General features: G+C 45.0%; 1 protein-coding gene and 1 pseudogene across 4 annotated transcripts in view; one reads left to right on the top strand and one right to left on the bottom strand.

The window, feature by feature from the left end:
* The window catches only part of ZNF532 (zinc finger protein 532), a 103,274-nt gene that overhangs the window by 39,450 nt on the left and 38,404 nt on the right, over positions 1-25,420 (top strand). For 2 of the 4 annotated variants that reach the window (XM_028102977.1, XM_028102976.1), the window contains exon 1: positions 7,351-9,699. In XM_028102977.1, the coding sequence (XP_027958778.1) occupies positions 7,351-9,699 (2,349 nt within the window). Of the gene's footprint in view, positions 1-7,333; positions 9,700-23,073; positions 23,256-25,420 lie in introns of those variants that run through there. The other 2 variants (XM_028102974.2, XM_028102975.1) reach the window with 2 other exon arrangements.
* LOC148162251 (large ribosomal subunit protein uL11 pseudogene) lies at positions 1,226-1,803 on the bottom strand (annotated as a pseudogene).

Genomic DNA, 25,420 nt, shown 5'->3' with positions numbered 1-25,420 from the left:
AGCTTTGAGAGTCTGAATCTAAGGGTGACCTTCCTTAGGGGGGTGACACAGGAAGGAGACTGAAGATCGCAAGTTGAGCTTCTGGAAGGGCTGAAGTTTGCAGGGACCCTATCCTCTGCTGCTGTGGCGGGGCGCTCCCCTGGTTTCTCCTGCAGGGCTGGGGAGAGTGGATGGGCCAGGAGGGCAGGGAGGTGCTGGAGTGTATTGCCTTGAGGCCCTGAGGGCAGTGCAGAGAAGAACCACAAGGAAGGGCTGGTTGTGTCTCCCAGGGTTGTGGCCTTGGGATTAGGTGGTCCTGTGTTTATCTTTCCAAGTAGGGGTTTGAACTTTCCCATCAGTTATATTTCAAATGAGGAACACTAAATATTAACTAAAAAAGGAAACACTACCTTGGCCAAAGTATCTGCATATCAGGAATTGATAAAAGGATCCATAACGAGATGGATAGGAGGATTCAGTGAAACAAGTAAATCTATTATGGATAAATAGCAACTATATTTACTAATTTATGAATTAGCAAAATGTATATTCTGTTCTCTTCACCCTGTGTGTGAAATGTCTTTTTTTTTTTTTTTTTTAAAGATTATTTTAGGGAGCGAGAAAGAGACTGAGCACTAGCAGGGGGAGGGGCCAAGAGAGAGAGGCTCCCTGCGTGGAACCTGATGAGGAGCTCAGTCCCATGACCCTGAGATTATGACCTGAGACAAAATCAACAGTCGGACACTCGGGGCGCCTGGGTGGCTCAGTTGGTTAAGCAACAGCCTTCGGCTCAGGTCATGATCCTGGAGTCCCGGGATCGAGTCCCGCATCGGGCTCCCTGCTCAGCGGGGAGTCTGCTTTTTCCTCTGACCCTCCCCCCTCTCATGCTCTCTCTCTCTCTCATTCTCTCTCTCAAATAAATAAAATCTTAAAAAAAAAAAAGTCAGACACTCGACCAGCTCTTGATCTCAGGGTCATGAGTTCAAGCCCAACGTTGGGGCTTCAGCTGGGTGTGGAGCCTACTTTAAAAAAAAAATTGTATTTGAAGGAAATATGAGTTAAATTCATTATCTATTGAATGATTCCTTCAAAAAGGGCTTCAGTGTCCAGATAGTGCTAGAAAATAGTGACTTAGTCCCCCCAAAGAATAAAAGACCTTGTATTATTACAGTTGTTTTATGGAAAGTTTGTGTAAGACTGTCAAGGTGGTCAATATGTACTATGGTTTTCTTTTCTTTTTTTTTTTTTCCACTGGTTGTCAAATGATCCTTTATTGAAACATTTTCCTTTGTAGTTAACTAGCCGGGCATTCCAGTGCACCACTGTTGATGTCATCTATGATGTCATGAGGGTGGCAGCCATCAACATTGCAGCCCACAGACTGGGCAGTCCCCAGGATCTCTTTAATGGTTCCAGAGAGTTCTCTCGCTAAAGATCGGTGTCGCATCTGTCAGGCAATATTGACAATCTCATCAAAAGTGATATTTCCACTGTGCTTAATGTTTTTCTGCTTCTTTCTGTCTCTTGGTGGTTCCTTGAGGGCTTTGATAATCAGGGCAGAGGCAGAAGGTACCACTTCAGTCTGGGCCTGTCTGTTCTGAATGGTCAGTTTCACCGTAATCCTTAGACCCTTCTAATCACCGGTTGCCTTGGCGATGTCATCACCAACCTTTTTTGGAGACAGACCCAGCAGGCCTATCTTTGGGGCCAGGGCAGACGCGGCACCGACTTCGCCACCGGTGCACCTCAGGTACACGACTTTGATCTCGTTGGGGTCGAACTTAGGCGGCATGGCGGAGGTGGCTGGTGTCGGATGAACCCGGATTCGGGACGACTGAAGAAAGTTGTACCTTTGCCTCCCTGAGCCGAAAGCCAAAAGTGTACTATGGTTTTCTTTAGGATTGTTACAATTTAGAGTTTATTGGTTTTCACGAAAGCAAATGTTAGTTTCTTCATTGAAATGGTGAATCTCTTGTGTTTTCACTGCTCAGATTGGCCTTTGCACGGTCATTTTGGAGGCAGAACCATGGCCGGGTCAGGCCTGGCTTTAGGCTAGGTCAGGCACGGGCAGGCGCGTCTCCGGGGATGATCTGAAGTTAGCGTTCACTGGGTGAGTGATGCCTGAGCCTATTACACCGCTGGTCTCCAGTTTAAAAATTGGGAAACAGTTCCACAAAGAGCAGTTTCTTTTTTGTTTTCTTTAAAGATTTTATTTATTTATTTGACAGAGAGAGACATAGCGAGAGCAGGAACACAAGCCAGGGGGAGAGTGGAAGAGGGAGAAGCAGGCTTCCCGTGGAGCAGGGAGCCGGATGCGGGGCTCGATCCCAGGACCCTAGGATCATGACCTGAGCCGAAGGCAGACGCTTAACGACTGAGCCACCCAGGCACCCCAAGAGCAGTTTCTTTTATCATAAAGTGTAAGAAGTACGATGGGGAGGGGGTGAATAGGTTTTTCTTAAGTTTTTCTTTTGACATGATAACTTTTGACTTTTGCCAACAAAGACGAAATAGCTTTCTATAATTTTAAGAGGCTTTGGTAAGAAAGGAAATGTTTTGTCCGTGTCATGGGAGAGAATAAAGTGATCGCCTGACAGACTCAAGTTCTTTCAATTTCCGTTTCTGTAAATAGGCCTAGCATTCACCCCCTCCCCCCGCCAAGTTTTTCAATGTCTTTGGGTGAAAGGACATTCTACATTAGGCACAAATGCTATTAGTGAATCATAGGTTATTTATATGGGGTTTAGTTTTAAGTTAAAAGACTGTTAGTGCCTTTGAAGGAACGTATGTTTTATGGAGTACAAATGAAATAAAAGACTTTATTAACAACAACTAAAGCTAATTCTGTCTGAAAATCAAGCTGTCCAGGGAAAGAGAAGCTCAAGAGAGCTCTCTGTCCATTATGTTTTAAAAGAGAAGACTGAAATTTATTTATTTATTTTTTTAAAAAAGATTTTATTTATTTATCTGACAGAGAGAGAGACAGCGAGAGAGGGAACGCAAGCAGGGGGAGTGGGAGAGGGAGAAGCAGGCTTCCCGCTGAGCAGGGAGCCCGATGTGGGGCTCGATCCCAGGACCCCGGAATCATGACCTGAGCCGAAGGCAGACGCCTAACGACTGAGCCACCCAGGCGCCCCTGAAATTTATTTTTGTAATGTTTTCAACAAAGTGGTACTTCGGGACTGGGGTGAAAAATGGAGAGAAAACTTTTAAACATAAACGTTTCTCTTTGTACCTGATATAACTGGGAAATGAAGTGGGAGTTAAAACATTTTGTTCCCCCAAGAGGAGAATTTGCTCCTGCCTTCCAGAATGCGGGAAGGGAGCGGGTCATAGGACAGTGGGGTTGTGAGCATGCCACCATTTCTGGAAACCAAGAAAGAAGTGTGAAGTTACAGAAAGCGCCATTCCTTATGTCTGTTCTACAGTCCCGCAGAGGCGGGTCCACCCGCCGGTGGTGTTAGGTTCCAGGCAGTGCTGTGTGCTCCTGCTGGGCTTTCATGCCTGTCTTGCGTCTGCGATGTTCGCATCTGGGTTCCTTCAGGTGAACCAGGAGGGCTGACTCCAGTTTTCGAAGCCCCTGCTAATTCGCCCTCACCCGAATGCTCTATAGAACGTCCCATTATTGCGACGTGGACCCTGAGGTCCACCCTCTTCCCGCAAGAGAAAGTACAAATCTTAGGTGACACGGAGGGGTGGGAGAGTGGGGTATGTGGCCACAGTATGATGGAGGGAGAGTTGCTCCTGCATGGGGAATGGTCTCTCAAGCCCTGGGGATGTTTGCAGGCTTGGAGGATCCTCTCTGGGGTTTTCCAAGCCTTCACTCTACTTTAGGTGGGCAGATAGGAAAAGACTCGGGCAGCGAGGTGGGTTGCCAGCCTGCTGGCCTGCCGGTGATCGGGTGATGGGACGCTGTGGCCGCAGTGCGTGAGTCCCTGCGTGTGGGTGAGTCAGACAGGTCCCTTGTGTCTCCAGGAGAGGAAGATGACTGAGATTCCTTTATTAATCTTCCTTGTATTCCTAAGAGTACATGCCAGTTGCACTGCAGATCCGACCTGTCAGTTCCTCAACAGGCTTTGTTTTATGTGAGACCTTTTATCATTACTGGTGATTGTGTGTCCTGGGCCTACCACCCGTGAGTCGTTGCATGGCCTTTTATGTTCTTTTTGTCGCGGAACCGACTACCCTCTGGAATGAATGATGTGAAACTGGGTGATGTTCTTTGCTCACCCACATTATAAGGAAAGCGCACATGACATAAATCCATTGTCACCGTAAAGGATGGAGAGATTTAGACAGAGCCTATCTACTTCTGGGGACGTCTAGAGCCTGCGTCCAAGCTTTGGATAAGTGGTGGCTTAAAAAAACACTTCTCAGTGTTTCAACTCTTTTCAGACCCTTTCAACTCTGGTGGGAGGTGGGCAGTAGTTGGTGATTCTGTGTCTTGAGTTTCTCTAAAAACCACGATCTATAAACTTGGATCAACATGGTTGGTAGAGATTGACCACAGGGGCTGGATGCTTCACTAATGGTGATTTTATTTTTTTATTTTTTATTTATTTTTTTTAATTTTATTTATTTGAGAGAGAGAGGGAGAGAGAGAGCGCATGCGTGCGTGAGCAGGGGGGAGGGGCAGAGGGAGTGGGAGAACCTGACTCCCCGCTGAGCAGGTAGCCCAACGTGGGACTTGATCCCAGGACCCCGAGGTCATGACCTGAGCCGAAGGCAGACGCTTAACCGACTGAGCCACCTAGGCTCCCAGTTAATGGTGATTTTATCGTGAGTTTATCATGAGTTTTCACTTAAAACTGCCATTTGCTGCTTAAAAATAAAAATAGTGACATTCGGGGATTATTCCTAAGTGGGTGGACTCTTACGTGGGTATTATCTGACAGGTGGATTTTTCATTCCCTGTATTCTGCAGTTTAAATGTTCGATTTCCTCCTAAAAAGAAAATCATAATCACAGACTTGCACTGTGTATGACTCAGTCATAGATACTTTCACAACGATATCAACTTAGAAGTGTTGATGTTTTCTCTGCGCTGTAGTTTGATGCTGGGGATACATTATCCCCTGTTGGGTCTGTCAGGCGTCCTTCTGAGAGAATGGTGGGCCCGGGGTATTTTCTCTTTAGGCTAAGCAAACCATCTAGGGAAAAGTAGATGTGACTTCTTTAATTCTTATTTAACCGAGACTTATGTGAATGGAAGGTGATTTGTTCTATAGCTGACCCAAGCGTGCTGATTTCTTCTTCAATAGTAGTTTTTCCCATCCAAACAATGAGAAGTGTTTGGATGTGTCCCACAGTCCGTGAGTAAGCTGAGGAGGGTGTGTTACCACCTGCAGATGGACTTGAGTTTTCACTGGTACGCATATTGTCACCTCAGTAGGAAGTCTACCTTGACCCCCATATATTTTTGTTAAGAATGCATGATCAGGGCACCCGGATGGCTTAGTTGGTTAAGCATCTGCCTTCGGCTCAGGTCATGATCCCAGGGTCCTGGGATGAGCCCCCAGCTCATGAGCCCGTGAGCTCCCAGCTCGGTGGGGAGTCTCCGTCTCCCCCTCCCTCTGCCCCTTCTCCCTGCTTGTGCCTCTCTCTCTCAAATAAATAAATAAAATCTTAAAAAAAAAAAAAAAGGAATGCACGATCTCTTGCAGTTTGTATAAAAAAGAAAAATCATTAAATACTTCAGTAAAATGTGGAAGACAATTTCTCAGTGATTTAAAGGAGATCAAAAGGAGGAACAGTAGTAAGTATTGAAGATGAAAGAGTCTTAGGAACACATATCTACAAATCACTTAGGCTGATTCTTGCATTGAAAATTGCCTAAAATCAGCTGTAAGCCTCTTCCCTTCCGGCATTGAATTTTGCTTCCTATTTTCCTGCTCTTCCTGGCTGCTTGCCTCCCTCCACTGCAGAAAGAGGGAATAGGCCCAAAGAGATTCCCTCACTTCCTGAGTGTCCCAGAGCTAGTGAGTGACGGAGCTGGACTTAGGCCCATCCTTCCGAGAAGTCCCGTGTGCTGGCCCCTGACTCACAAGTGTGTTATTCATGTGGCATTTAATGGTGCAAAGGTGAGTGGGACATTGCCATGTTCAGTCAGCCGACAGGCTAGTAGATACAAAGAGACAAGTATGCACATGTGCTGTGGTGCATACCAGAAGATCATAGAAACACAGGTGGAGTGCTCTGGGGTTCAGGCAGGAGGAAGATCTCTCCTGTGTGGAGTTTCATGTAATCTCCACAATCCCATGTCCTCTGCAGGTGGGGCAAAGGGTCCCCTTTAAAGACCCCAAGCATTTCAGGCGTTTGTAATCCTTCATCTTTAGCAATAGCCGTGACCATCCTTTTTCTTCAGATTCTCTGTCCTCCTACCGCCCAGGGTTTTGCCGCCATTAATGGGGAGCACTTCACATGATGTCACCCACCCCGATCTGGCCCTGGTGCAGAGGAGAAGGCCTGCCTTCTCCCAGGCTCTGCCATGCCCCTGGGTCCATGTTGGTAGACGCCGAGAGCAAGGTCAACGGCAGGGCCGCACTCAGCTGCCACAGTCAGTTGGAGAACAACTGTGTCGGATGAATGGCAATTAGGAAACGGCTGTGTGTTACCTTCACCACTAAAAGCGCTGAACTAGGGAGGGAGAAGGAAGGGATGCTATCCCTTTTTTTTTTTTTTTTTCCCTATCAGGAGAGTACTTTTTCCCCTAACATAATAGAGAAAATTAGGATTAAATAAAAACTGATGGAATAAGCTTCTTGGGAATTTTTTTTTTCTTTTTTAAATCTCAGGCCGAACTTTATTAGCAGTAGATAGCCCGTGGTGGGCTGGGATGCTCATTTGTTGTGTGGGTGAATTGAAATCCATAATTGGTTTTTTGATTGTCATATATTCCTTTTAATTTGATAGGCCAAATGTGACAGGGACCATAGTCGTGCTCATTTTGCCAGTAGAATTGAATGCTGTAGAGATTAAAATAGGTTTGGGAGTAGCTTTTTGTGAAAACCATGCAATGAATCCAGTGGTAAATGACAAATTTTTCTAGTTGTTACATCAAAACCTACTTTTTGTGCTGTACCTGTTCTGGTCAACTTCATTCTTGTTAGAGAGGTGCCATGCTGGTAATACTGTGCAGCATTTTGGGGAAATGAGTTCGAAGCTGTAATTGTCAAGACTTTGTGCGTGTTCTCCGGATGCTTGTCACTCAGAGTTTCCTCGTCGTAGGAAGCGTAGTTCCCAACCTGCTCTTTCTTGCTGGTCATCACTATGTTCATGTAAGTCCTGGAGGGATATTTATCCCGTCATTACGCAGTGTTCGTTGCTGATGGCATTATTTCTGTTCCTTTAACAGAACATCTGATCAAATTCATGACCATGGGGGATATGAAGACCCCAGACTTTGATGACCTCCTGGCAGCATTTGACATCCCAGATATGGTCGATCCAAAAGCAGCTATTGAGTCTGCGCACGATGACCAGGAAAGCCACATCAAACAGAACGCCCACGGAGACGAGGACTCCCACACCCCGTCCTCCTCTGATGTGGGCGTCAGCGTTATCGTCAAGAACGTCCGGAACATCGATTCATCCGAGGGCACGGAGAAAGACGGCCACAATCCCACCGGCAACGGCTTACACAACGGGTTTCTCACCACGTCCTCTCTTGACAGTTACGGCAAAGACGGATCCAAGGCCTTGAAAGGAGAGGCACCTACCTCAGAGGTGACTTTGAAAGACTCCGCGTTCAGCCAGTTTAGCCCCATCTCAAGTGCGGAAGAGTTTGACGACGACGAGAAGATAGAAGTGGACGACCCCCCAGACAAAGAGGACGTGCGTTCCGGTTTTCGGTCAAACGTGTTGACAGGGTCGTCGTCTGCCCAGCAGGACTATGACAAGCCAAAGGCGCCCGGCGGGGACGGCTTGAGCAAAACCGGAATCTCTCCTGCAGGCAATTTAGACAAAAACAGAGTTGTTAAGAGAGAAGCGGAAACAAATTCCATAAATCTGAGTGTTTACGAACCTTTTAAAGCCAGAAAAGCAGAGGATAAGCTGAAGGAAAACTCTGAAAAGGTGCTTGAAAGCCGGGCGCACGACGGGAAGCCAAGCTCAGAGAAGAGCGACCCCGGCCTTGGTGGCGGCGTGCTGTCAAGGTCAAAGCCGTCGTCCAAGCTGTCCTCGTGTATAGCTGCAATAGCAGCCCTGAGTGCTAAAAAGGCCGCTTCCGACTCCTGCAAGGAACCGGTGACTGACTCCCGGGGGTCCTCTCCATTACCTAAAGAAGCGAATGACAGTCCCAGAGCCATGGAAAAGTCTCCCGAATCCCAGAGCCTCATCGACGGGACGAAGAAAGCGTCCCTGAAGCAGCCGGACAGCCCGCGGAGCATCTCCAGTGAGAACAGCAGCAAGGGGTCGCCGTCCTCCCCCGCAGGGTCGACCCCCGCAATCCCCAAAGTCCGCATCAAAACCATCAAGACGTCTTCTGGGGAAATAAAGAGAACAGTGACAAGGGTGTTGCCCGAGGTCGATCTCGACTCGGGGAAAAAGCCTTCTGAGCAGGCCGGGTCCGTGATGGCGTCTGTGACGTCTCTCCTGTCCTCTCCGGCTTCGGCGGCCGTCCTCTCCTCCCCGCCCAGAGCACCTCTGCAGTCGGCAGTGGTCACCAACGCGGTCGCCCCTGCAGAGCTGGCCCCCAAACAGGTCACGATTAAGCCCGTGGCCACTGCCTTCCTCCCGGTGTCCGCCGTGAAGACGGCGGGATCTCAAGTCATCAATTTGAAGCTGGCTAACAACACGACGGTCAAAGCCACGGTCATATCTGCTGCCTCGGTTCAGAGCGCCAGCAGCGCCATCATCAAAGCCGCCAACGCCATCCAGCAGCAAACCGTTGTGGTGCCGGCATCCAGCCTGGCCAACGCCAAACTCGTGCCAAAGACTGTGCACCTCGCCAACCTTAACCTTCTGCCTCAGGGCGCCCAGGCCACCTCGGAGCTCCGCCAAGTGCTAACCAAACCTCAGCAGCAAATAAAGCAGGCAATAATCAACGCAGCAGCCTCGCAACCTCCCAAAAAGGTGTCTCGAGTCCAGGTGGTGTCCTCCTTGCAGAGTTCCGTGGTGGAAGCTTTCAACAAGGTGCTGAGCAGCGTTAACCCAGTCCCGGTTTACATCCCCAACCTCAGTCCTCCTGCCAATGCAGGCATCACGTTACCGACCCGCGGGTACAAGTGCTTGGAGTGCGGGGACTCCTTTGCCCTCGAAAAGAGCCTGACCCAACACTATGACCGGCGCAGCGTGCGCATCGAAGTAACGTGTAACCACTGTACAAAGAACCTCGTTTTTTACAACAAGTGCAGTCTCCTTTCCCACGCCCGCGGGCACAAGGAAAAGGGGGTTGTGATGCAGTGCTCCCACTTGATTTTAAAGCCAGTCCCAGCTGATCAAATGATTGTCTCTCCGTCAAGCAATACTTCTACTTTATCGTCTGCTCTTCCAAGCTCCGTGGGAGCCGGCACACACACTGTAACGAAAATTCAGTCTGGCATAACGGGGACAGTCATATCCGCTCCCTCAAGCACACCCATCATTCCAGCTATGCCGTTAGATGAAGACCCATCCAAGCTCTGCAGGCATAGTCTGAAATGTTTGGAGTGTAATGAAGTTTTCCAGGACGAGACGTCGCTGGCTACACACTTCCAGCAGGCTGCAGATACGAGTGGACAAGTAGAGTATCACTTACCTTTTGGTGTTTCGGGGACGAATTTGTAGACATGAGTGCTCTATACAGTGCCCTTGATTTTAGGGGTGGGAGCTCAGGCAAATGGGTGTGGGGGGTGTGTGTGTGTGTGTGTGTGTGTGTGTGTGTGTGTGTGTGTGTGTGTGACGCGCGAGAGACAGGATTGTTTTCATAGACTTGCACAGTGTTGTAATAGGAGTCTAAAAACAATTTTTTTGGAAGGCGATTTTTTTTTTTTTTGTAGACAGTAACTCTACTAGTTGAGTTATGGTGCCTTAGATTTAGGATAAATGAGTTTGTAATTGTTGGGTCAGTGGTATGTATGTGGGAAGTCTGAGATCTGGCTAATTAAGGGTATCGTGCCATTGTGTTAGGGGTTCAAGTCAGGTTACATCACCATTGTTCTTGAGTTATTAATGACATTTTTGGGATTTAAAAAAAATTCCTCATGTTACTTAGAATTACTGTTTTGTACAGTTAAACAGACTTAATTGGTACCCACTTAATATGGTGTGCCCGCTTACTTAGGATGTTGGTCCAGAAGTTTGTTCAGTAATAGTCCTCAGTACGATGAATTTAAGCTGCAGATGGAAAACCCTCTCCCTTAGAATAGAATATCTTTGCATTTCTTTGAAGCTTTTTTTTTTTTTTTTTTTGGTGGTGGTGAAGTGTAGGTTGATGTTGGTGAAGTACATGTCACAGTGGGCATCAGTGAGTCCTTTTTATCTTCTGTCATTTGCTTTTCTCCATGAGACAGCATTTGGCCACTAGATCAACGTGTTTTACAGATACATGATCCTTATTTGGAGGTAACTAGACATGTTGAATGAACCAGATTCAAGTTGGAGAGACCATATGATTTATTGTCCAAAGCAGAGAACTTGTGAAATTGGAAAGGGGGAGGGGTGCTAGTTTGAGCTAATACATGCTGGCTCGAACTTCTGTTTGTGAAGACCCAGCCGTGAGCTGATCTTTCCTTTATTTGCCTCTTTTATTGCCTCTTGCTGACCAGGGGGTTGATGCTGCGTTCCAGATGTCAGGTAGAGTTGCCATGATCAGTTCCTCAACGGCAACTACCGAGTCAAGTTCTTCTTGGGATTTTGAGTTTGGGGACTAAAAGATCAAGAATACGGCAATCATGTTTTTCTTTGGATTTTCAGTTTAGTGGAGATGGAAATGATAGAGTCTTGAGAGCATTCTTGTGGCATTGGATGCTAAATGTTTTGTTGGCTCGGATGGTGAAACACTCAGAGTGGAGTGGCTAACTAGTTCAGGAAGGTGGTGATTGACATGCTGTTCTCGGGTATCCTGGTGATAGGGCCTGGGTTCTTTCTAGGTGCCTCTTACCTTGTCACGGCTTCGTTAGAAAGGTAATATTTCTCCCCATCTTGAAAGGATGCCGTTAAAAAAACAAACAAAACCCCTTTCTTTCATTGTGTGTGTTCCGTTGCCTTGTTTTCTCCGTCTGCTGGTAACCTGCTCGGGGTGGCAGATCCGGCCCTGGCTTCGGAGGGCTCTCACCACCTCTCCCGTGTCGTGTGCGCTGCTCAGTGTCTGGCATTCTGAGCTGCCCTCCCGTAGTCTGTTCTCTTTGGAATCTCTTCTTCTCTAGGAAGGAGAAAGGACGTGGGCAAGGAGGTAGGACTTTCCCTTCCTCCACGGATTCTCCCAGCTTTTTTTTCTCTGTGGACTGCTCGGGCTCAACCGCCAAACGAGGGTCAAACTAGGGTCAAACTAGGATGGAGGTTTCCCGCAAGGAAGGAGGTTAACATCTCTTCTCGTGCACGTGGTTGCTCTGCCTTGACTTCTGCATTTGGCCTGGACAAGTGTATAGTGCAGCTCACCCATTTCACCTGGGATACTTAGGAATGAGTCATGGCAGAGTAACGTTAACTCTGGGGCCAAATGTACACTGAGCCAGACGTGTAAGTGTCGTATTTATACTTATAAGCCTCAGCTGCCTGCATATCCAGGCACGACCGGCTGGCGACACAAATGTGCCCCCTGGTATACTCTGCCTGTGCCCCACTTCCCCTTGTCTTGTTGGAGGCCTTGCCCAGAACGCCCCCCTACCACCTCCCGTAATTTCCCATTTTTCCCAGACTAGGCCAGAGGAGGGTTCTCCTGCAGACCTAGGCAGGCAGCCTGGTCTCTCGCTCAGCAGCCCAGTCTGTGGGGCTCTCAGTGGCGGGGGGAGGAGGGGGCTGCCACGTTTTCAGCGCTCAGTTAAGCCAGCCTGGAGTCCCTTCCCCAGTCCGGGACGTTGGTAAGATCCATATGACTATTGCTGTACCAGCTTTGGATGTAGTGGAAGCTAGGGGTGTCCTCACCTATTGCAGTCACCTGATGTGGCGTCAGGTAACGGTGGTACCTGGAGGTGGAGGCTGAAGCCAGGAAGAACAGAAGAGAGAAGAGGGAAAATTCTTCCTTTCATCTTCTCCAGTTTGCCATTCACATGACTGTCAGACAACTTAAAATTTATGATTTTAAATCCAATTGGGAAAAAAATCTACCTGCATGAACTGTTACCTCCCTGAGAATGACACCTGAAACACTTATGTCTTCTAATAAAATGTAGAAGTTGAGTTGGGGCACCTCAAGTACCAGTCTCTCCCGAACCCTGTCTTTCCTTTCTTGTCTACTACAGTCGTTATTAAAACATTTACGTTCCATTTCTCTGTAGACCTCCACATTCTTGGTAAGTCTTCGGTGGACTGAGAGATTGGACTGCCTCACCTTTGTAAGAACCCCCTGTAGCCTCCTCCTCTGACTGTTCCTTCTGGAGCAGGAATCCAGCGCAAGGTTTAGCCCTGTGGCTGCTGCCTGCAAGTTGCCCTTTTTCTCTTCCGGCTTAACTGAGCTCTTCCCCCTGGGCAGGGTTCCCTAGGTCTGCGGAGTAGTCTTAGTTAGGGAACCGTCCACAGCGGATGCTGGCACTGACCCTGCTGCCACTGTTGGTTCTGAAAGTTAAGGGTGTGACCACAGGGCCCTAGCAGGACTGATGGCCCTGCTGCCCCTCCTTCCTTACCTGCCAGCCTTTGACTCCACCAGGCCTAGAGGGACGGGTAGGCCTTCACAGGCAGCGGGGCTATTCTTCCTGCCTGTCCTCCCCCCCCCCCCACTTCCTTCCTGCTGCGCACCTCTACTTATAATTACCATACTCATTTAAAAATTTTGCCTGGTAATGCTGCAGTGCTCTGTGCGATGTTCTGGGTCTTCCTTCTTGAATCACTGACTTTTTAAAATCGAACTTTTTATTTTGAGATAATTTTTTTTTTTAAGATTTTATTTATTTATTTGAGAGAGACACAGCGAGAGAGGGAACACAAGTAGGGGGAGTGGGAGAGGGAGAAGCAGGCTCCTCGCTGAGCAGGGAGCCCGATGTGGGGCTCGATCCCAGGACCCTGGGATCATGACCTGAGCCGAAGGCAGATGCTTAACGACTGAGCTACCCAGGCGCCCCTTGAGATAATTTTAGATTCATGTAAGAAATAATACTGAGATTCTATGTACCCTTTATTTAGTTCCCCCCAGTAGTACACTTTGCAAAACCGTAGAACAATATCATAACCAGGATATTGACATCGGTGCCGTGAGTCTACAGCGTATTTCCGTAACCAGAGGAATCTCTCATGATGCCTTTTTAGAGCCACTCCCACCTGCTTCTTAACCCCCAGCAACCACTAATCTGTTCTCCATTTTTATTCTGTTGTTGTTTCTGGAGTGCTTTGTAAATGGGGCCATACCATCTGTAAACCTTTGGGGATTGGCTTTTGTACTCCGCATAATTCCCTGGAGATTCATCCAGGTTGTGGCACGTACCGGGAGTCTGTTTTTTTAAATCACTGAGTAGTATTCCGGGTGAGGTTGTCCCACAGGGTATTCACCTTTCAGGCTTTGAAGGACGGTCTGCATTGTTTGCAGTCTGGGGTCATTATGAGTAAAGTGGCTGTAAACATTTGTGTACAGGTTTTTGGGTGAACATGAGTTTGAGTTTGCTGGGATAAATGCCTACATGTACTGTTGCTGGGTTGTACGGTAGTTGCACATTTATATTTTTAAGAAACTCTTTTCCAGAGTGGCTGAACCGTTTTATATTCCATGGGCAGTTTATGGGTGATCCAGTTTCTCTGTATCCTCGCCAGTACTTGGTGGTGGTATTTTCCACTTCAGCCATTTTGGTAGGTGTGTGATAGCTGTTGTGGTTTTAATTTGCAGTTCTCCAGTAGCTAATGATGTAGAACATCCTTCTTCACGTGTTTATTTGTCCTCTGTACATCCTTTCTGGTGAAATGTCTCTTCAAGTCTTTTGCCCGTTTTCTGTTTAGATCATGTTTGTGTTTTTTAGCTGTTGAGTTGTAGGAGTTCTTGTTGTATACTTGATACTAGTCCTTTGTTGGGTATGTGGTTGCAAGTCTTTTCTCCCAGTTGTGGCTTGTCTTTCCATTTTTTAAAAAGTTTTTTTTCAAGTGCAGTTGAGCCTTTGCGTCTTGTAAACATGTCTCTGGCAGAGCAAATGCTTTCAATTCTAATGAAGTCCAGTCTATCTGTTTTCCCTTTTACAGTTCACGTTTTTGGTGTCAAGCCTGTTTTTCACTCAATATCCTGAAAGTTTTTTTCCTGTGTTTTTTCCTAAAAGTTTTATACTTTTAGTTTTCATATTTAAGCCCATGATCCATTCGGGTTCGTTTTTATATAAGGTATGAGACTTACGCTGAGTTTTGTTGTGGTGGTGGTGGTTTGTTTTCCCCATACGTGTCTTTTTCCTCTAGTACCATTTGTCCAGAAGGCTGTCTTTCCTCTGTTGAATTGCCTTGGCACCTTTGTTGAGTATCAGTTGCTGTGTGTGTGTGTGTGTGTGTGTGTGTGTGTGTGTGTGTACACACACAAACTTTTTTAAATTTTTTAAAGATTTTATTTATTTGACAGAGAGAGACACAGTGAGAGAGGGAACACAAGCAGGGGGAGTGGGAGAGGGAGAAGCAGGCTTCCCAGGACCCTGGGCTTATGACCTGAGCCGAAGGCTGATGCTTAACGACTGAGCCACCCAGGTGCCCCACATTTTTTTTTTAAAGTAAGCTCTATGCCCAGTGTGGGGCTCAAACTCACAAACCCAAGATTAAGAGTTGTATGTTCTACCTACTAAGTCAACCAGGTGCCCCTCAGTTGGGTGTAGTTGTGTGTGGCTGTTTCTGGGTTCTGGGTTCTGTTCCATTGACTTACATGTCTGTCTCTCCACCAGTACCACAGTCTTGATTATAGCGACCATAAAGTGTCTTGAAATCCCGTACACTGATGTGCCCAACTTTGTCCTTTTTTTCAAAATAGTTATTTTTCTTTAATTGAAGTGTAGCTGACACTCAAGCTTGTTTTTAGCAATCCTAGTTCTTTTACATTTCCATATAAATTTTAGAACAGTCTTGTCTATATCTACAAAATCTTCTGGGATTTTGATAGGAATTAAGTTAAACCTGTATATCAGTTTGGGGAGAATCGATATCTTTACTATGTTGAATCTTTCAGTTTGTGAACATTTATTTATTTTAAAGATTTTTAAAATTTATTTGAGAGAGAGAAAACATATGTGAGCTGGGGGAGGAATGGAGAGAGAGGGACAAGCAGACTCTGTGCTCAGAGTGGGGCTCAATCCCACAACCCTGAGATGACCTGAGCCAAAATCAAGAGTCGGATGCTCAACTGACTGAGCCACCGAGGCTCCCCTCTCCATTTATTTAGATCTTTGATTTCTTTTATCGTTTTGTGGTTTTCATCATACAAGTCCTCCAAATGTCTTGTTTTGCTCTTTTTTCCTTCCTAACAATTGTAAATGGTATATTTTTCAGTGCTCACATGTTCATTACTGACATAGTGAAATACAGTTAATTTTTCTATATTTACCATTGAACTCATTTATTGGATTCAGTGTTTTGGGGGAATAAATTACATTGAGTTTTCAGATATTGAACGAGCCCTGCATCCCTGGAATGAATCCCACTTAGTTAGGCTGTATGGTTCTTTTTATATATTGTGAAGTTTATCTGCTAATATTTTACATTAGAGTTTTACATTTATATTCAATTTTTTTTGGTACTGTCTTTGGTTGGTTTTGGGCAGGTTAATATTTGCTTTATATAATGCGCCAAGAAGTGTTCTCTTCCGTTTTCTGGAAGAGACTGTACAATTAGTGTTCATTTTTCTTTAAATATTTGGTAGAGTTCTTCAGTGAAAGCATCTGGTCCTGGAGATTTCTTTGGGGATTTTTCTTAAAATACCTTCTGGGCTGGTAGAAGGACTCTGTCACGTGGTGTGATAGGTCCCTGCTGGCTTTCTCTGACACCATCCGGGCAGGGCTGTTGGGACAACTTAGTATAGCTGCAAGAGGCTGGAAGTCTGGGCCGCACCTGGACTTGGCGTGGTGGGTGTGGGGCCACGGTGTTTCCTGTGGTGGTTGGCTGGAGTAGAGCAGTCATTGTCTAAAAAGTTTTCTCTCTTGTTAGCCTGACCCTCTCCTGGTCGTTTGGCTAGTGATAGATAGCAGGCTTTTCTTGGGGATTTTTTTTTTTTTTTTTTTTGGTCTCTACCTTTTGGTGTTTCTGGGTTGCCAGTTTCTTCAGCTCCAGATGTGGGAGTTATATGAGGCAAAAAGAAACCGAGAGAACTCATCACTGTGTCATTCCTAGGATCCTGAGCTCTCTAGCCAACCTGCCTTCTCTCTGCTTCTCAGAGTCTTTTAGTGTCTGTTTTATATATAATGCCCAGGAGTTTTCAGTTTTATTTAGTGGAGGGAATAGGGAAAGGTACATCTATTCCCTTTTCCCGGAAGTTTCAGTCTGTTTAAACATCCTTTGTAGCTGCTGTGTCTTCAAGGAGAGATTCCGTAATTCTATCACTAGGTTCAGCCTGAGCCTTCCAGCCTATGATTCTCAGTTGTTTTTTGGAACTAGGTGTCCTGGGAGCACAGCATCCTACTTGACACTCCAGGATTGGTCTCTTCCCTCCAGCTCAGACATTTCCACAGATCCTTGCCCTTAGCCCACCTGTGAAAGCAGTTAGGGATGAGGTGGTGAATCTTTTCTTTTCCCTTTGTCGTCTGTGGAGCCCAGCCTCCAAAGACCCCACAGTCTTTCTCTCTGGAACCGTCTTTTCTCGGTTGAGCACAGTCACCATTACCCTTTCATGTCTCATTTCCTCCGCATTTAGATGTTGACTCCCGTTGCTGTTGGAATGGGGCCTTCCGGGATTTTCCCAAGAGTGCTTGTTGGAACCTAGCAAAGGGTCTCTTTTTCTCTTTACCCCAACTGTGGCCGCCCGTGCTGGATCTCCTCCCACCGTCTCCCCACATGCGCATGTTCAGCCTTTTCAGAACTTACGAGAACATAATGGGATGAAGGAAGTTTTGGTGGCATTTGCCAGTTACTACTCCTCTTCCAAATGTTCTGTGGACCATCTATACAAACGTAATGATTGCCAGAGGGAATTGGAGTGCCACTTTATTCACAACTGGCCCCTTGCTCAACACACCGGCTGGTGCAGGCCTCTGCTAGGAGCTGGGTTGGAATGTATGGTTTATTAGCTCAGGGCCAAGCCAGAGTCCAAGTCCTGGAATTCTGTCACACTCTGACATGTGATAGGGACAGGACCCCAGGCACGCCTAGCCCGGGGTTGGACTGCCCTGCCCATGTCTGCGGATCTCCCAGAGCAGCAAGCAGCTGAAGGAGAGGGTGGGATGGCAGGGAATCTTGGGTGGGTCATTTCCCTGCCCAGCCGCGGGGAACCAAGCAGTCCGTGAAAATGGAGCCACACAACCACTTGACTTTGTAACACCAGTAAATCTGCCCTGCTTGGAGGTTTTTATTCCAACCTATCTGCTTATAATAATCCCTGCTTTGGGGCACATGCAGAAAAGGAGTGGGTGGAGGGGTGGAGAAGCTTCCCTGTTCTCCATGAAGTATTTAAGAGCTGACAACTGTACTGTTAATAATTGATATTAAAATGTATCAGGATGTCATTGCTTCACCTCTCAGTAAACCCGTGACTAAATTTAGCCAGGTACAGACAAGAAGTGCATACTGTAACCTCTTAACTGGTCGAATGTTTTCTTCCTGTGGAACCGACATCAGCCATAAGTCAGAGAATGTTACAGGTCTTCTGGTCAACCCCTTTGTTTCACGGTTGGAGAAACGAATGCCCAGTGAGTGGCACAATGGGGACTCGAAGCAAGGTTTCTTTATAGCCGGTTCATTATTCTTTCCGCTTTGTCACGCCAACAACCTAGGATAGAAAAGCATTTGACGATGGCAGGCGCCGTAAGAATTATAAGAGAATGGACTCTTGGGTTCTAGCCAGGTCTGCTCCAAGAGTGCAGCTAGACGTGACTTTTCTGCAGTGGTCCTCATTTTCAGGGGTTGCTGATTCTGTTTAGTTTCTGAGCATCATTAACACAACACACCACGTGTATTAAATTATCTTGAGCAGCCCCAGTCAGCCCTCATTTCTAGACACACTCTGCCCAGGCAGCTGCTTCGGGAAACCCTGGAGCCCACCTCCATGCCCTCGCCGCCCCCCCCCCCCCCAAATATTACTGGCCGTAGACTCACAACTCTTTCTTGGTCCTGCTCTTCTAAGTGGTTAATTTAACTTCTGGTCGGACTAGTCTTGTCCCAGTTTGCACTTTAGCCTTATCGACCTTTTCTCCCATGATTATCATCTGAGTAGATTATATGTGCTGACCATACCGCTTTCTGCAAATTTGCTCTTTCAACTGTCAACTCTTATTAGAAATTTTTAGTGGAGCAGAATGATTTGAGGACAAAACCACCACAACCCACCAGTTTGGAAACAAAAGGAGAAAGAGTCATTTCTGTCATAAATCTTGCTTTGTGTTATTTCCAGTCTGAGTGAGACCTGAAATGAAATGCTCTGTCCGTGTTTTCATCATGAAATGGGATGAAAGTGAGAGCCAGAAAGCAGACTGGTGTGCTTTATTATTACTGATACTATTTTGGGGGTAATTTTGCTGTAGCCAGAAAACTACAAAACTGCTGTCAATGGGCCAGAAACCGTTTATGTAGCATAGGAGGGGCTATTAACACGCGGTGTTTTTACCTTCAGACCCACTGTTTCAGGCTTCTGCCCGCTTTGGTGTGTTTGAAATGTAAGCACAAACATGGTATATTTACTCCCGTTTCTCTAGCTTTTCTCACCCTTCCCAGGCAGTTTTTCTCCTTAAAACATGAATTGAAACACATAGAATTACTTTCCTCGTTACCCAGATAATTCCTGTGGCATGCAAGGAGGATGCCAAGCCCTAGCATCCCTGAGTCCTCAATAGGGCTGTGCTGTGCCCCCTTCCCCTTCCTCCCAGCCTGCGCCTGCGTGCCAGCCGCAGAAAAGGCAAAGGAAAGGCACAGTGTGAGTACTTATCACGTATGGATGTGATTTTCTTCTCAGCTTTATCTTCCTGTAGCTTTCTCGTGTTACTTGACTATGGAAAGGTAGTATCTTACTTTAAAAAGTAGCAGTTCTCGGAGCAAATGATTATGCCCCAGTGTAGGAATTAGCAATTTATTAACAAAGTACTGAAAATACTTGAATATAAGTAAAATGCCAGAAGACACATGAAACCACTTAGTGCATTTTATTATGGGTTAACCCTTGAACAACGTGGGGGTTAGGGGCAGCGCTCCTCACGTAGTCGAAAATCCATGTATAACTTTTGACTCCCCCAAAACTTACCTACTAATAGCCTACCGGGTTATTTTAAAGTTTTTATTTAAATTCTAGTTAGTCAACATAGTAGTGTAATATTGGTTTCAAGAGTAAAATTTAGTGATTCATCACTTACATACAGTATCCAGTGCTCATCACAACAAGTGTACTCCTTAATCCCCATCCCCTGTGCCCACCTCGCCAACTACTAACCTGCTGTTGACTGGAAGCCTCACTGATAACATATACAATTGTTAGATACACATATTTTGTATGTTACTTGTCTTATATACCATATCCTTAAAATAAGGTAAGCTAGAGGAAAGAAAATGTTAAGGAAATCACAAGGAAGAGAAATTACATTGCAGTACTGTACTGTAAAAAATCCCCATGTAAGAGGACCCACGCAGTTCAAACCATGTTGTTCAAGGGCCGACTGTATACTTTTCTCTATTCAAACAGTCAAGTACTGTCGCATTAAACTGCGTTGTCCATCTTGTAAATAGCCTCAACTTGTAGAGAAATGTAGAGTTTTCAGATATATTTTAGTTCCTTTGATTTTAAAAAAAGGGAAGGAAAGTCAGATTCTTGTAAACTGCAAAGAAATTCTGGCCTGCCCCCCACGCTACTATATCCCCCAGATCCAGAGAACGGCTGTCATTGCCGTGAATTCAAAGGATCCCAGAGAAGCTAATGGGATAGTCTCATTAGTGCTATGAAGATGCTGTACCATTGTCTAGGGATGGAGGGGTAGCACCGTGTTATCGAAAACAGGTAGAGTGAAACCAACAGAAAGTCCAGGGAGTACGGCTAGGCACTCCTCATGTGAGCATAAAACGGTTGATAACACAAGCATCAAGGAGGAGAATGTCCACAAGGAAAATTACCATGCTTTTTCTCAGAATGGAATGGAGGCAAGGAGCGGAAGCAGGTACCCAGAGAGAAATGTGGGAGCAAATACAGTGTCTGTGCATGATTATAGAGATAAGACCTTTATCCAGTGTGATTCCCCAGTGACTGAATTCTCCCATTTCAGTAATTGCAAACTGTGGACGCATTTTGATTTGGGGCGGTAGTGCCTCCGGGCCCCCACTTTCTCCTTGAACTTCTGTGTCTAAAGTGGGTGAGGAGCCTCAGCCAAGGGGTGATGGGTGAGTGCAAATACATGGAGCTAGTCAATGGACGGGGTGGGAGGCAGGGGTGGGATGGCCTCCAGCAGCCCTCACAGAGCCCCACGGGCTGGACTGCCCTGCCACACGGTGTGTCATGAAGGGACCACGTCCCCTCTCCAGGAAACGGGTATGATGAGCAAGGTTGGTATTTGTTGTTGGTATCTGTTACTCTAACAGTTTTCATAGTCTTTGCAGTTAGAGAATCCTGTCCTAAGGAACACTCAGTAGTTCATAAAATCTCTTCTTGAATCATTTCCATACTTAGTTAAGCCGCTGGCAACAAAACCTCTTCACCAGTATTTCCATGACTGTTTATATATGTATTATAAATAAATAAATGTCCAACAAGGAAGATTAAATGATTCATTGTGAATTTTATATGTATCATGAAGGATATTTGTTGATAGATCTTGACAAGAGATAATGTGAAAGTTATTTTCAGCTTTTCTTTTTTAGGAATTTCCTTTATTTGTGTTGCTCTTTTTCCCTATTATAAACTAGTGTAGTCATGTTGCTTTAGATAAAAGAGAAGCTGTAGAGATGGTGTCCACTCGGATCCTAACATAATGGTCAGGCAGTTCTAATAGATTAAGTAGTGAGCTCTCAGGTCCAAAAATATACACAGCTTCCCAATGATCTCACTTACCTATGTCCTAGATCATTATGAGAATCAAATGGGATGTTGTATTAGCATGTATTTAAAGTACCTCATCACTTGGCCTGTAGTGGAATGGGGTCTGTGTCTAAGGTGCATGTGGAAACGCAGATGTATGATTCACTGCCTGGGATTAATGACCATGTGGCGAGAGCAAATAGAAGACCCGAGTTCAAAGGAACCAGTGATTACCTGTGATAGTGTAGACATCAACAGGATCTTCTAATGCATGAAGGTGCAGATGGCTTTTCCTTGTTGTGGCTTGTTTTAACCTTGGCTGTATGTGTTGTTAGAAAAGGAATGCTTTTTTTTTTAAAATGATGCTGGCCTCATCAAAGCTGCCTGTAATGTTCTTATTTTGTGATTATAATAAACATTTTGTGGGATAACATTTGTATTTAGTTCTTTCAGGAGGAAAACTGGACAGATTTTTCAGGCGAATTTCTGGTTTTCGATAGTTTCAGTTGCTCAAAAGTTTGAAACCTTAATTTTGGGGGCTTGATTCAAAGGTTAAAAGAAAACTTTAAAAAATTTTATAACTCTGTCATGAGTATAAAACGTCATTTTAAATCTTAGCTAGAGTCTGTAATTTGAGGATTTCCTTAGCTGACTTTAGTACAAATTAGACATTTTAGAAGGTAGTAGATACTGGTTACATTACTGTCTAACTAGAATTTGAATATATTTTATCTTGTGCTGTGTTAGGTTTATTTTTGGAGTGGATGCAGTAAGTCCTAGGTTTATATTTACCTTAAGTTTTCTGTTCTTGTGTTTTAAAAATATGCCATGTTTACTGCTTACATCTAAGGGGATGAAAAATAGTGTTTCACTTTTAGTGTGTTTCAGTTTTTCCTGATTAGTTAAATGTAGGGCCTTTTCCAAAGAGCATTTCTGTCTTTATTTTATATGGGACTAGAGTTTAAGCTTTATAAAGTTTCAGTTTAATATTGAAATTTATGTATCTGAATTTGAGTTCATTGGTTTTATTATAAATCCTATAATGTCCAGTTCATCCATTGAGGGACCAACTCAAGTAGAAGAACAACAACTAATTGCTGTGGTCATTCTTTTGCATTCCTGTATTTCAGATTTTAGATTTCAGGTAAATGAAGTGACTGGGAAAAGAAAGAGGAAAAAAGAAACAAACTGGATTAGTCTCTAATTAATTTTTATTATTCTGAAGAAAGTGTTTTTATGAGTTGTGGGAACTGGCTACTCTTGAGATAGATGCTTGTAAACGTGTAATTATACATTAAAGCTGACTTGCTAATGTAATTTTCAAGATTACCTTTTTTTTTTTTTTAAGATTTTATTTATTTATTTGACAGAGAGAGACACAGCAAGAGAGGGAACACAAGCAGGGGGAGTGGGAGAGGGAGAAACAGGCTTCCCGCGGAGCAGGGAGCCCGATGTGGGGCTCGATCCCAGGACCCTGGGATCATGACCTGAGCCGAAGGCAGACGCTTAACGACTGAGCCACCCAGGCGCCCCAAGATTACGTTTTCTAATACATTCTCTTCTCTGCACTGAGCAACACGCAAATGTAACAAAATTGGAAGTCTACCTGAAGCTGATACTCTCTTTACCTCATGCTTTGGGGTGACCCAGACTACATAGTAATACCAATTATTTTTGTTTTCCAGAGTAAGGGATGTTACATTAAACGTTTAACTTTCAAGTTTTGCTTTCTCCTTGGGCTTAGAATCCATGATTAGCAGTATTTGAAATGAGCGATGTGCAATTATTTTGGGGTTTTAACCACGCTTCTTTGCATATTAGAAAATACTTCGTAGGACCAACCCTGTTTCCCCCTTTGGTTTATCTAGAAGACTTGCACTATCTGCCAGATGCTGCTTCCTAACCAGTGCAGTTATGCATCACACCAGAGAATCCATCAGCACAAATCTCCCTACACCTGCCCCGAGTGTGGGGCCATCTGCAGGTCGGTGCACTTCCAGAGCCACGTCACCAAGAACTGTCTGCACTACACACGGAGAGTTGGTTTTCGGTCAGTATATTGTTCGCTTACGTGCAAGTAAAGCCTGTTCACTTGTAACTGCACAGCATTTCGAGTTTCGAGGGGTCTCTGCACACCGTTTTCAGGGTCATACAGTGATACCTCAATTAACAGATCCTCTGGGAACCTAGTTCATGTGTGGTAGAGTTGATCTGTTTGAATCCTTGTGGTATTGGCCCGCTGGTCCCCACAGAGCTGAGGGTAGATGGAAACCATCCTCCTGCAAAACTGTGCATGTGGCAGCATTCAGCTTTGATGAACTGTTAGAGCTTTTTCTTCACCCTTTCCAGCATCCTTCTGTTGTCACGCTCTCTGCGTTTTAACCCCTGTAAGAACACCATGCATTTCTGTACCTCTTAATACGTCTCCTCTGATCAAAACAAAGGGTGCATGGTCCCTTACTTTTATTTCATCCCGTCGAAGGATTGGGTGATTGCCCTTTCCTAACGTCATCGCTCTTTGTGGAAGAACCTTCTACCCCAGGTAACCTTCCTCTGTCCCTTCTTCCCCATTACCCAAAACCGGGCGTTTCCCTTAGCTATGGCCCCTTTCACTGCCCCCTGAGAATCTAAGATAACGTCTTTTACAACATCTGGCTAATCTAATGTTCATTTAGAGAGCATGGAGTGATGATGTACTTGAGCTTTACCTTCCACGTTGTGACCTTCTGAAATGCATTCCTGTGCCTTTTATATTTTGACCCAACGAAGGTCAGCCAAGAAAACATGCCGTTGCTACACAGTGTCTTTGTTAATAGAGGTATTACTGTACTGTGTGTTTATCTTAAAATTAAGTGTTTGGTTGCCTGTAACTTTAATGTTAGACTGTTAATACACAGTGCTTTCTTCTAGCTACACAGTTATGATATATTATAAAAATGAAGTCTGGTTGGTATAATTTGATGGTTTTATTTCAGTTACATTTAGGTTACAGCATCATCAATGGCTCTGTCCGTTTTTCTAACCCTAAGAGAGACTTCGTTCCCATTTTTATCACATGCCTCCAAGCCAGTGACGCACAAATGCTTAATGCATTGGCTTCTACCCTAGTAGGAAACGTTTGGTTTGGAAATTAAAGAACTGGAGTTTTTTTGTGGCTGTTTTGCCACTTTGTGGTAATTCACATATTCTTTCTATACCATGGTGCCCCTGTCTATAACATTATCCGTGTGGTGCCTGCTCCATCTCCACGTGTTACAGATAATGGAAATGCGTGCTCTAAGTGCTGAGGAAAGTTACACATTGAAGGTGCCCTTGATTCCACAAAACCCATACACAACGATACCTTGGTTCTTACCCCATGTTTTGAAACTATTATTACTGGGTTCTTTGTTTAATAATGGAAAGCATTTCTGCACCCTTTTCTCTCTGCAATTCTTTTAACAGATGCCAAACTCCTCAAATGTTTATTTTTTGAGTATAATGAAAGTAAACTTAGGCTGGAATGAATAAAGGAAATAGGACTTCTGCAATTCTCACTATTCCTGGTGTCTTTCCTAAATTAAAAGAAGCTCTGCACTCAGGCTAGAAGTAATCAACTCAGTTGGAAAAGCCTATCCCTTGCTTTTCTCCCCCCCCCTCCCGCCCCCCATTCAGAGAGTTACTTAAATTTGGCACTTGGAATTTAAAAAATTTTTGTGTTTAGTATAGTTTTTTTTCTTGGACTCGAGGCTTAGAAGAGCTGTAAAAATACTTCTGTGTGTGTATTCTGCGTAGTTCATGTTTACCTCTTTAGGTGGGAGAAAAAATATTTGACCTTAGTTTTTTTCCCTGCTGCTTCAGGTAATGGTCCTGCCTCATATTTGGCAGGCACTTAGCAGCCCCTTGGCCTTGTTATTTCTCCCCGCTCTACACGTAGAGAAATACTCTATATGCAATCATTTTCACTTTGTTTTTTCTTTGGTCAGAGAAGGCTCTCTTTAACAGAGCTCCCATGCCTCACTTGTCTCTTTGTGACTCCGTGTGTCTTGTTCTTTCTCTTCTTGATCATATCGCATCTCCTAGATACTGAGGGGGTCACTCCTAGCTCCTGGTCGATTTGGTAAAAGTCCTAGGTTTCCATAAATTTTCCTACTTTTTGATCCATTGGATCTGCATTTCGAAAGGGGGTCTATAGGATTGTATACTATAAACATTAAAAAAAAAAATTTTTTTTTT

The sequence above is a fragment of the Eumetopias jubatus genome, unplaced genomic scaffold (assembly GCF_037043125.1).
Source record: "Eumetopias jubatus isolate StellerSeaLion01/CBP00866 unplaced genomic scaffold, mEumJub1_p1.0 scaffold_16, whole genome shotgun sequence".
In the NCBI taxonomy this organism is placed as follows: domain Eukaryota; kingdom Metazoa; phylum Chordata; class Mammalia; order Carnivora; family Otariidae; genus Eumetopias; species Eumetopias jubatus.
This window is presented reverse-complemented; position numbering and strand designations above follow the sequence as displayed.